At 36.7% G+C, this 13,158-nt stretch overlaps 1 protein-coding gene across 3 annotated transcripts in view; it reads right to left on the bottom strand.

The window, feature by feature from the left end:
- Nucleotides 1–4,695: 4,695 nt before the first annotated feature.
- Nucleotides 4,696–13,158, bottom strand: part of EPS15 (epidermal growth factor receptor pathway substrate 15) — a 115,905-nt gene continuing 107,442 nt past the window's right edge. For 2 of the 3 annotated variants that reach the window (XM_038413259.2, XM_038413260.2), the window contains 2 exons: nucleotides 12,815–12,993; nucleotides 4,696–7,121 (listed from right to left, as the gene is read on the bottom strand). In XM_038413259.2, the coding sequence (XP_038269187.1) occupies nucleotides 6,975–7,121; nucleotides 12,815–12,993 (326 nt within the window). In that variant the 3' untranslated portion in view covers nucleotides 4,696–6,974. Of the gene's footprint in view, nucleotides 7,122–10,765; nucleotides 10,791–12,814; nucleotides 12,994–13,158 lie in introns of all 3 variants that reach the window. The other variant, XM_043491521.1, reaches the window with a different exon arrangement.

Below are 13,158 nucleotides of genomic sequence, written 5' to 3'. Positions count from 1 at the left end.
AGTGAGTGGTTAGGGTCCGTGCCCTACAGCACTACCCCAGGCTACTGGGTGAAATCCTGACTTAAGTCAATAGGAGTTTTGCAATTGATTTCAATAGGGTAAGGAGTTCACCCACTATTCCTGACAGACAACTCTCTACCTAAGGCATCTGAAAGTAGCACTTTAGTGTTCTTTTTGTTGTGATACTGGGTGCATACATAGATAGAAGAGAACAAACAGTATAATACCTCTGCTGCCCATGATATATATTGAATTAAAAATTGATCTTTTTAATTTCACATTGAAATCGGGTAAAATTCCTGTAACTCTGGACAAAAACTTGCTCTTTTCCCAGGGACTGTAGTTAGGTATCAAAAATTAAACTATTTGGCATATGCAAATACCACCACACTTCACACTGGAAACATGTCCAACCAGGCCAAATAATAGTAATAAAATACTCTTCACTTCCACAGTGCCCTGAGGATCTCAAAATCTTTATTATACAACGTCTATATTGCAGTAGTGCCTAAAGGCCACAACCACGTGAGGCCTCATTGTGCTGTGTGTTGTACAAACAAATTAAAAACATTAAGCCTCAACACTATTGGAAGATTAGGAAATATTGTCATTATTTAACAGATAATCAAGTTAAAAATGACTTGCCCAAGGTCATACAACAAACCATTGGTAGAACAGGGTGAGAATCCTGGAGTCTTAGTGTCTCAAGGAGCCCCACTCCATTTTTCTCCCCACTAGACAGCTTCGCCTCTATCACGTCCCATCTGCTCTAATGTTTTGGGCATTGTCTACCCTCAATGGTTAGCCAGCAGTGTAGCTGTACAGCTGCAAACCCTTAAGTACACCATTTACACTAGCATAAGTTGTTACACAAGTGTAAATCACATGTACACTAGTGGTTTGCACGTGTGCATTACACTGCTGGCTAATACTCCAGTGTAGACCAGACCCAAGAATACCTGTACCAAAAGAATGGAGTTGCAGTCTTGAAACAGGTACGTCTATTTGTGAAAGATCTTGTCTAGTTCTACTAGTGATTTATTAAAAGACAGCTCTGGTTATTATTGTTTTGTCATTTAGGCTTGAGTTTCATAATTACAGAGGGTTACGACTCTGCAATTTTATTACAATTATGAGGAATGGAACTTGTCTGTCTCGTTAAGAAGGTAAACTATAGAATTAGGTTCATGGGTACCCCATTTGTCTATTAGTAACTTATACACCTGACTTTATGGCACATCATAAAAAAGCAAGCTTGCAAAATTAGGTACAAGTAATTGTTTCAAATGGATGATAAATCACTTCATTTGTTACTTCATCTACTTGTATAAATTCACCTATTTCTCCCTTAGAATGGTCTCTCTGAAAACAAACTTAAGCTCTCCTCTTCTACCATGTTGTAAGACATGGAAATAGCATGTGAATGAATCTATGCTTCCTTGTTCTAGTCAGATTGTTCAGTGTGCTTAGGCATGAGTATGATTTAAACTTAAATTTAAACATTTAGTAATGAAACTGTCACTGAAATATGTATCTGTTTCAGTGAGGAGGCTCAAATTCTGAGCACTGAATTAGGGTGTCTGGTATTTCAGTCACTGCCTATAATCTCTGATGAAGAGGACTAGAAAATACATTATTCAGATAGTTCAAGATTTAACATGGAGATAAGAAAAGCCTGCTATTCAAACAGCATATATATGTATATGGAGGCATAAAACTACATCACATACATAATTTATCATTTACCCCCAAAGCACATTACCAAACTGCATATTCAGGAATTACTTCATTCACCACAGAAGCGGAGCCACTTCTAGGATGGAATGCAGCAGCTGTTTAACAACATACTGTGTACAGCAACACTACACAACAGCATAGGCAAAGATTCCAAAAACAATAATGTATACAATTGAAACAAAGAAATTGCAGGTAGTCGTAACTGGTACTTTAGCACTTTTCTTTAAACGGATCTCTACTCGCTTTACAAATGGTGGGGTTTATCACCATTTTACAATTGTGGAAATGAAAATAGTTAAAGTGACTTGTAATGTCAATGGAAACTGACTCTATAATCTAAGTCCTCTGCTCAATGCACTTTAAAACACTGCCTGCCTAAGTAGACAGTACAATTATGCAAATTGGAATTTGGCTACACGTAGGAGCACACTGTATTGTTGTGGAATTTTTCATTACAAGTGGTCAGAGGATATTGGTTTTATGCCTTAGACACAAGAAATTAATTCCCACAGCACAGACCACACCATGTTTGAACAAAGAGGCCTGATTTTCCTTAGTCTGAGAGATCTATCAAGACCGTATTCCAAGATGTCATGGCTGCAAACAATTTCAACTATGAAAGTAGTTTTTCACTACTTTTGCAAAGTAAAGGCACTGCAAACCAGTTAATCCTTTTACAAAACACACATTGCTATTTTTCTCACTCCTCTTAGCTTGTCAACATTTGGCGGTAGGTCACTGAATTGTGAGCATTCCCTATGCTGATTTTGGGATCCCATGCATCAAAGTTAAATAAGATACCACCTAATCTTGGAAAATTAGGTATTAATAGCTCACTGTTACCATTGTTCTCTTGATGCTGAAACAACTTCTCTATAAACAGGAGCATTGCATCTGAAACTCAGCTGGCTAGTGACCAATGATTATCCAGGCATTGGATAAGAATTTCTGACCCTCGAAGTCAAAGAAATGCTGTGTTTTTCTTTGAATCTGGTAAACCCTATCAAGTAACCTTGGAGCAAGGAAGTTGGCATTGAAAACTCAATGGTATCAAGTCACATAAGGTGACTAGCCACTTCCTTCAGTTTTAGTGTATTTCTATACATGTATACACACACACACACAGTGTGCGCGAGCAAGCACAAGTGCAATATTTTGGGTGTGGAGGTGGGGTGGACAATATATAAAAACATTAAATAAAGTTATTTTTAACCTAGTTTCTCTGACTGGTTATGGAGAGACAGGCAGAAAACGAGAAGTAAATCTTAGTGTTCTATTTATCATCTGTAGGAGTTTCTGAATAGCAGCACTGTAGCTTGCTCATCAGGTGGAAGGATAGAAAAAGTTTAGTAGTGTGGAGGAATAAAAGGAAGAAAACTAACAGCCTGGTCTGAGTGGACTTCTATGGAGCTGATAAAAGGTAGATGGCAAGACTTTTAGTTGTCTGTAGATACAGTTTGGGCTGTCAGTACTGACTGATTCACTAAGGTTTTTAAGGCCCGGCTTGACAAAACTCTGGCTGGGATGATTTAGTTGGTGGTTGGTCCAGCTTTGAGCAGGGGATTGGACTAGATGACCTCCTGAGGACTCTTCCAGCCCTGATATTCTATGATTCATTAATCTTTGAGGGCAAATAGTCTTGGACTTTGATCTCTACCTCCAGCCCTATTGGAGCAAAAGGTTTGGAACAAATCTCTAAATGAACAGTATAAGCATGAGCAACTTACTCTAGACTGCTGCTTTCTTGATTGGTGTGCTACAGGCTTCTTCCAATAGCAAGATGGAGCTGGACTAAGTGAGAACTTTAGACAGAATCCACATTGCAGACATTGCTTCTTTCTTGCCTATGAGTACAGTACAGAGTAGGAACAGAAAACCAGATACTTCATCCATATTAATGAAAGTTAAAAACATGACACAAAAATTCTCCAAGGTCCTTGGATGTTTTGATAGCCTCAGTTTGGCAGATGCATGCAAATAAGGTGACACGTCTTCTTCCTTTTCGTTTCTCCATTTAGCCATCTCCATTGAGCCACCAGATTTATCATCAATTTATTTGTCAAATCTTTAGGAGATGCACTCAGGCAGATTGTCATTTTCTATGTCAAGGAAGATATTTTCGCATTTACCTTAAAAGCCACATACAACTTGCAATAGCTATCTTTGTAGCAAATTACTGTCAGTAGAAAACCACTTAAGTCTCTAGATTCTGAGAGACTAAGAATGGGAAAGGAATGTTCAGCCTTGGTGCAATTCATTTTTATAAGGTCTTTCCTAGGCATGTTAACTGAGCCTGGCTCATTGTCTGGTACTCGGGATCTTTTCCATGATAGAAACTGTCATGAGTCCAATTCAAAGAGATAAAGCAAAATCCTCTCTCCAGATTTTTTTAGTCCAAGGACTTTTGTGACTTTCACTGGCATCTGGGATGTTTACTTGTATCATATTTATTTTCAGAGTTCTGCCACCAACAAAAAAAGGTTATCAGTGGAGTTGTTTCAACAATTCTTTAACCATTTGATAGTAAATAAAAACTAAAAAAAACCAAAACAGAACTGGGTCAAAAAAAAAAAAGTCTGATTATGATTCTGCTGGTCTATATATTCCACTTTCAGTTAGTCTTAGATACAAGTTATAACATTTAGCAGGTGAATGTTCAAGTCTGGTCACCTAAAATAAATGTTTAGACACCAAAATTGAAAATCAGGGTGCTTCTAAGCTGCTGAACACCTGCAGCTCCTATTGAGTTCCATGGTGGCTGGGCTTGGTTAGCACCTCAGAAAAACAGAAGTGGCGTGAACATAGATTTAGGAGACTAAATTTAGGTACCCAAGTTTGAACCTTTGGTCAAAATGTTCAAACTTTCCTTTCACACAATAGATCTGAACAGTTTATATTCTGTCTACAAGGGATTGCACTGTTCACTGCCACCATTTTGAAGAGACAGAGACAATTTACTTATGTATTTAAACTTTATTTCTTCATAATTACAGGCTACTGTTAGAATTTTTAAACAAAAGAAAAGTCTATAAATAGAGGCTAAGCCCATATGGCCAAGTTTTAAAAAGCTAGTTAAACTTCATAAGTAATGCCATTTAGCTCACAGCAGTGGTTTATTGGTAATCTTCAAATAAAGACTGTAGTCAGAGTCAGTAACATGAAATGTAACATCAAATGACTCAAAACTTTAAATTCCACACAGGAAAGCATGAATATATATAATATATACACATAATATTGTATTGGTCCACTGAGTATACATTTTTAACAAAAGATAAGAATCTGTGTAGTCCAGTTAAGCATACAATATGCAAGATTAGTGTACACTTATTACAAAGGTCATATAGATAAATATGGATATTTAATACTTGCATGAGGTTTCTTTAAGATACTTTTTTTGAGCGGGTATTTCAAATGCTCGTTTCCCAGTGCAAAAGAAAAGTTGTCCAAGTCAAGTCACCCATTTTCCTGAAAGAATGAAAACTGCCCTCTTCTAAAGCTCTTGCAGCAGCAACCCTAGCTAACTGGAACTCTTTAAACAAACTCAAAGTGTGGCTAATGAGTCATCCCTTGCTTCACACAAGTTTTTTTTTTTTTTTTTTTTTGTCTTTTAAACACTTCTAATCTCAGGGAGAAATACATCAAATTAAAAAGTGCAAGAAAGAAAATGGATTGTATGCTGCTGCAGTCCAGCTGTACGTGTATAGAGTGAAAGAAGCATCATTGGGAATGACTTAAATGAATCTGACATTCTGCAGAATGGATTACATTTACACAACAGGCAATAAGTTATTTTCATTAACATTTTATCAACCTACTTTGACTCAGTGACCATAAAGAATTATAAATCAATTTTTTTTAATAAGGTGCAACTATCAGTTGGCATTCAATAAATTACACGTATAGAAAAAGACTGTTGTATAAAGTTAAACTATGCCTTTATACATCCTACTCTCTTCTCTATCCTACCTCAAATTCAAACTTGTCAAATTGCCAGTTTAGTTGTATATTGGCTCAATTAGCAGTGGGGCTTCCACAATTTGAGACATTTTGACCAGCAGTAAATTCATGTGAATTATCCATTTAGTTATTCTATGTTACAACAAAAACCCACCCAGAATGTGAGATCTCTCTGCCAACCTCATGACCATGCAAAAAAGCAATTAAGGTTTCAATAAGATACACAATCTTTCCCACTTGCACACTGAATATTATCAATTAAATTTCAAGTCCAGCAGTAGAATCTTAATTAAAAAGAGAATACATATGTATACATATAAAATAAAGTACTCTACAGTTCCAGCATTACTAAAGTCTGCTCTGAAAAAGTACAAAAGGTTTCAAATAACTGTAACACCCTGGTGGGAACAGGTCAGTGAGGCAGAGTAATTGCCATTTTCATCTTCTGCTCAATCATAGTTGCTGACAGATTATACTTAAACCATAGTCTCATTGCCTGCATTATAAATGGATTTATTTACAGGTAGGAAATGTGCTTTACTTTCCTGAAACATGTCTTTTGGGAGACTATAAATGCTAAAGTGAGTGGATTATTCAAATCCAAAAATAACTGAAGATGGAATTCAGCAGAAATGTCCACACACCTTTTATACAGTAATATAAAGTTAAAGGCTCTAGCTTCTTTATGAGATAGAACACAATCTGTACAGAAGCTAAAATGTTTTTTGTTAACATTTCTTTTTATAAATGACTCAGCCCTGTACGCAAAGGGTACAAAATATGGAAATGCACGCATTCACCTTTATCTTCAGTACTGTGCCCCTTTCACCAAGGAACTTGATTGAGACAATATTTGCTCATCTCTGAACTTCAGTCTTACAGAATTACAAGTGTTCATGAAGATATCTTCACTCATCACCAGAATGACAACCAGTTTCTTTAAGGAGATGAAGTCTGCCTTATCTTTCTGTATTACATAAAGACACTTTGGTGTCCTGGGTTTACAGAATAAACATAACACAGGTTAAAAGCTCAAGGAGAATACACATGGGAGCAGCACTCTATTAGTTGTCTGCTATGCTTAATGAAGAAATTTAGGAACCTTACAAATCAGAATGGGACAAAAATATAAAGGTGAATATTCAATCACACTTGCAGGAATTTAAAACCTTTCGTACTTCCCTGTTCATAGGTAGCTTCTGATTAACATTTTAAATAGGTTAAGTATTCAGGAAAAGGGACAAAACAGTTGACATAAGACACGGTTATTCTAATCTTCATGCTTCTGATATTTCAGATTTACTGAGTGCAATAGCCAGCTCCAAGTCTTCTTGCTCTTGTTGTTTTAATCTTGCAAGTCTCTCTTTTTCTTCTCTCTCACTTTCCCTCTTAGCCCATTCAATCATGTCTTCTTCAGTAGGATACTGCAGTTGTAAAAAGATAAACATATCTGGACTTACTCAGAATGTAACTGCACGATTCAAGTATCTCAAAATTTGAGGGCATTGTTCCAAAATATGATATGGATTTATTGTAGTTTTAGAATTTGCCTCTGTGCTGAAAAATGCGTTTTAAGAGCAGCCTGGTACAATTTCATTTGTAGTTTAAATAAGAATTGCACTAACACAGTCCTGAAGATTAACTGTTTGATGAAAAATACCACCTGTTCAATTACCACCAATTAACACTAGTTTAAAGGTACAATCTGGCAATTTGCTAAACACACTGACCTATGCGAAGTACTCAAGCACATGCTTAACTTTAAGCACATGAGTAACCCTACTGAAAAAAACTGAGTCCTAAATTTGGACAGAATAAACAATGCTACTGCAGCAATCACTATAAACTATTTTTATACAATAAATCTTTTATAATTTGAACCAGATATGAACAAATTGGTAGTCCCTCATACACTGCAGGATACATCTGGCACTGTGGGACAACTAGCTTTACCCTCATTTAACAGTGTGGTGCTGTTTTAAAGATATTTTTCTCAGTGGCAGTGACTGCAGAATGAACTGTGCAGATAGTGTCATCAAAAAATGCTTCTGCAGAGGAGTACAATACTAGCCAAATGCTTCTGCAGTTGCTAACCTGGCCTGAAATGAAAAAAAGGGAACTCGAGTACAAGACAAAGGTGTAGGCACATGTATGTATGCAAACAGAACATGAAGTGAGATGCTCTATTTCACATTTGGTGACAATGTATACCTTCAAATCAGCGGCACTGCGATGGGTACCTGCATGGCCCCACAGTATGCCAACATTTTTATGGCTGACTTAGAACAACGCTTCCTCAGCTCTCGTCCCCTAATGCCCCTACTCTACTTGCGCTACATTGATGACATCTTCATCATCTGGACCCATGGAAAAGAAGCGCTTGAGGAATTCCACCATGATTTCAACAATTTCCATCCCACCATCAACCTCAGCCTGGACCAGTCCACACAAGAGATCCACTTCCTGGACACTACGGTGCTAATAAGCGATGGTCACATAAACACCACCCTATATCGGAAACCCACTGACCGCTATTCCTACCTACATGCCTCTAGCTTTCATCCAGATCATACCACTCGATCCATTGTCTACAGCCAAGCTCTACGATATAACCGCATTTGCTCCAACCCCTCAGACAGAGACAAACACCTACAAGATCTCTATCATGCATTCCTACAACTACAATACCCACCTGCTGAAGTGAAGAAACAGATTGACAGAGCCAGAAGAGTACCCAGAAGTCACCTACTACAGGACAGGCCCAACAAAGGAAACAACAGAACGCCACTAGCCATCACCTTCAGCCCCCAACTAAAACCTCTCCAACGCATCATCAAGGATCTACAACCTATCCTGAAGGACGACCCATCACTCTCACAGATCTTGGGAGACAGGCCAGTCCTTGCTTACAGACAGCCCCCCAATCTTAAGCAAATACTCACCAGCAACCACACACCACACAACAGAACCACTAACCCAAGAACCTATCCTTGCAACAAAGCCCGTTGCCAAATCTGTCCACATATCTATTCAGGGGATACCATCATAGGGCCTAATCACATCAGCCACACTATCAGAGGCTCGTTCACCTGCGCATCTACCAATGTGATATATGCCATCATGTGCCAGCAATGCCCCTCTGCCATGTACATTGGCCAAACTGGACAGTCTCTACGTAAAAGAATGAATGGACACAAATCAGACGTCAAGAATTATAACATTCAAAAACCAGTTGGAGAACACTTCAATCTCTCTGGTCACTCGATCACAGACCTAAGACTGGCTATCCTTCAACAAAAAAGCTTCAAAAACAGACTCCAGTGAGAGACTGCTGAATTGGAATTAATTTGCAAACTGGATACAATGAACTTAGGCTTGAATAGAAACTGGGAATGGATGAGTCATTACACAAAGTAAAACTATTTCCCCATGGTATTTCTCCCCCCCACCCCACCCCCCACTGTTCCTCTGATATTCTTGTTAACTGCTGGAGTTAACCTTTCATGGTGACAAGCAAGGTAGGCTTTCCTCCTTCCCCCCCCTGCTGCTGGTGATGGCTTATCTTAAGTGATCACTCTCCTTACAGTGTGTATGATAAACCCATTGTTTCATGTTCTCTGTGTGTATATAAATCCCTCCTCTGTTTTTTCCACCAAATGCATCCGATGAAGTGAGCTGTAGCTCACGAAAGCTTATGCTCTAATAAATTTGTTAGTCTCTAAGGTGCCACAAGTACTCCTTTTCTTTTTGCGAATACAGACTAACACGGCTGCTACTCTGAAATCTAATATTACAGTAGTGTGATGTCATGATCCCAAATAGGCAGGGCTGGCTCTAGGTTTTTTGCCGCCCCAAGCAAAGAATTTGCTTCCCCAAGCTCCAAGAGCGTAACTGCCCAAGCCAAAAAAAAAAAAAAAAAAAGAGGAAGGCTGGAATGCCGGCCCTGGAATTGTGCCACCCCAAGCACATGCTTGCTTTGCTGGTGCCTAGAGCCGGTCCTGCGAATAGGAACAGGAAGTAAGTATCCTAAATACACTACAAGAATTAATGCCAAACATGCTTCTATTTAGCGTGCAGAGAATGCAATATCATTTACATAAAGCCACAATATTTGTGTGTGTTATGGCTATTTTAATAAACAAGCTAGTTTCTCTATTAGCAGCTGTTTCTAAATTTGAGATTTTTGTGAACACAATTTGAGAAATGTCTTGATTCCTTTCTGTACCCCATACTCAAAAAGATCCCAGAAATTAAAGGAAACTATTCCTCATTCTCTTTTCCACCTCCTCCCTGCCAAAATTTGCATCCTAGCCCTTCTAGGAAATAATTTGAGCAAGAGCAGTATTTTAGAGATTGCTATGGCTATGAACAGAATACACCAAGCAGCCAGGGTGGATTTAATTCAAATCAAATTGATTTAAATCATGATTCAAATCACTAGTCAGGAAGACTTGATTTAATCATGGTTTTCTAAATAAAAGTGCATTCTTGTTGGTTGTTATAACCTTAATACATATTCTTCACAACTCAGAGATATAGGTTTCATTTTTAGAAGGTACACACTATATATTTTTTTAGTGATTTATTTTGAAAACTTTTCAGATTAGTTTTACAGGTATATCAGGAAATGAATGATTGTTTGGTTATTTCATTTACCAAAGGTAATTGAAGCAGATATTTATGAAGTCATTGGGAGGTGAACTATCTCCAATTCAACAGGTTAATCATTAACATTTGGAGGATTTGTTTGCCATGCTGTATTAGGAGAATATCACCAGACAGACATTTAAATTGTTTTATTTAACTAAAAACAACAACGTTATGTATTCTGGATTTTTTTCTTCAACAGCAAACAAAATATTTTAACAAAACAAGCACATAAATTTTTGAATTTAGTTAAACATTCAAGTTTTTTAAAATCACGTTTGTTTTTGTTAAAATTGTTTTTAACTAAAATAGTTAATGAAATATTTAAAAAACAAAAACAAAAATTAAATAGACTATGTCAGCCAGGTCAACATGAGAAACTTAAAATATTGGCTTCTGCAGCTAACTCAGTCGTCTTCACCTTCATTTTCCTGTTTGTTCATAATCTGGAAAAGAAAAATAAGCTTTCCTGCTTTTTCAGGTCCCAAACGATTTCTCAATTTGGAATTAATTAGTCCAAAGGAAGAAAATATTCTTTCTACACAGTCAGAAAAAGCTACTGCTGTTAAAAGTGAGATTAGCACTTGAACGAACTCTGTATCCAAACTCTGTTACTTAAGTGCTTAAGTAACTTCCACCAGTTGACTGGTGTGACTTTCTTTAAAACATCATCAGCAAACATATTTCTTTATTAGTTCTTATTCCCAAACTGGGTCCCTTTTACTGCCTGCTGACATTATAGGTTTTCCTTTCTAGTGAGAGAATGGTATGGTAGATCTCAAATCAATGAAGGCAACGCTCAGGAAGACCTCAACACTTCTGGAATATGCTGCTCAAAACAGTTTCACTTTTGTTTCTACTGCCTGTCCCTCCATTCTCACATTTATCTCCAGACTTCTTCTCTTTGTTCAGATCTATTCCACCCCCAACAATCTTCTATTCACTGAACTTTTTGAAACTTTGCACTTTTAGAGAGAGGTAAGGGACTGACTCTGTGTACACAAATTTGCAGAGGGACAATAGGGCTGAGGTCTGTTATTTCTCATCTCTATATATTTATTTATTTAAAAACATTTTTGCTGTTAAACATGTTATCTCTGGAAACACAAATCCACAGTTTGAGAACTGCAAAACTAAGCATCTCTGATGGTATCTTCTAGACTGAGCATTGAGTCCCATTGGGTAGATAGAAAGATTAACCTAAATATTCTATACAGAAGCCCCTAGAACCCCAGAAGATTGGTTCCCTAATCTATTAACTATCGGAACTCATTTAAAAACTTTTCTTAAACACTACATGAATATATTGTCTCATACTATAGAATTAGAATTTAAAATCCCTATTCCATGATGACATATCTTTGAGCTATAATGTATCTTAATTAAAACTCTCTAGATAGGTTTTTCCCTCAAAAATCTGATTTTTATAAAAAAGATAGGATATAAATTTAATTTTTTTTTTAAATCATTGATTTTTATCCACCCTGCAAGCAGCACAACCCAAATTAACATCACCACAACCTGTCAATTTAAAAACTGGAACAGTGTTTACTCAAGTCAAGTATACAGTTTACTAGGATTAACTAAAGACAGCAAAAGTAACCTGACTACGTTACTGTAAGTACATCTTGCTATCAGTATATGTAAATCCACTCTAAAAGGTATGAAGGCTGGAAAAGAAGTGAAGTCTTCCACAATTCTTATTTGCAAAGCACAAAGAAAATAACTTCATATACATAGAAGCATGCTCAAACCTTTAGGTTTGCTCTTAATGCTTGGGATTTATGTGAAATGGATTCCTGGTTATAAAGAAATACTTGCGACTTTTTAATTGTATTGTACTTGTGCCTTGAATTTACTAACCCTTCAAAACTCACTCAAATACAATTTATATTTTTATAAACACCGATCTTATATATTTATCTATTGTGAAATATTGAGATTGTGACCAAGTATTTTAGAGATAGCTAAGAGAAAATGTTAACAGAACCTTTATTTTATTTTTAAATTGTGTAATGATAGCATTATGCCATATAATTCAAACTTGTGAATATTTAAATGGATGTCAACTAGAACACTTAGGCAATATACATAAATTATCTGACGACCACTTTGTAAAAGCCAGGAAACCTACAGGGAAAACCTTAACACAGTTATGCAATCAATATGACCAGAACAATACCAACAATAGTCTGCATTGTTTCATTTTTATCTTAATGAATGGATTATACCAGCCTTAATTATAAGCTTCATGTATTAAGATACCTTATGTAGGTAACACCTCTAAAAATATTTTGAGCCTTTTAAAAGTTAATTATAGCCCTTAAGAAAAGGGATTACCGAGTTTTGAGGACAAGTTTTAGTAATTTTAAAATAAACCTGAAGATTTTACTATAATTGAATCATTCCAGTAAGTTTTATTAAATGCCGCCTCACCTCAAGAAACAAATATATAAAAGAACCTACTTACAGCACTGAAGTTTGCAAAATTGCTGGTGTCTGTCTCTTTACCAATATTGCTGGGAGCAAATGGGTCACAAAATAGATCATCATCTTGTTCTTTGGGAATGTCACAGCCTGGGAATGGCTGAAATGGATCATTCAGTTTAAAGGAATCTGAAGAATCCAGTTTGTTGATAAGTCTTTTCCCTGGATCAAAGATAATCTAAGTCAACTCAAGTGACCACAAAGATGGCAGAAAGCGTACACTAAGCAAAAAACAAACAAAACAAGAAAACAAGAACTACTTGGATCACATCCTATACTTATGTAAATCATCTCTGCCAGTTTACAGTAGCCAAAGATCCGAGTCTG

This window comes from Dermochelys coriacea, chromosome 8 (genome assembly GCF_009764565.3).
Source record: "Dermochelys coriacea isolate rDerCor1 chromosome 8, rDerCor1.pri.v4, whole genome shotgun sequence".
Taxonomy (NCBI): domain Eukaryota; kingdom Metazoa; phylum Chordata; order Testudines; family Dermochelyidae; genus Dermochelys; species Dermochelys coriacea.
The sequence above is the reverse complement of the archived record's forward strand: the minus strand, read 5'-3'. Positions and strand labels throughout refer to the sequence as shown.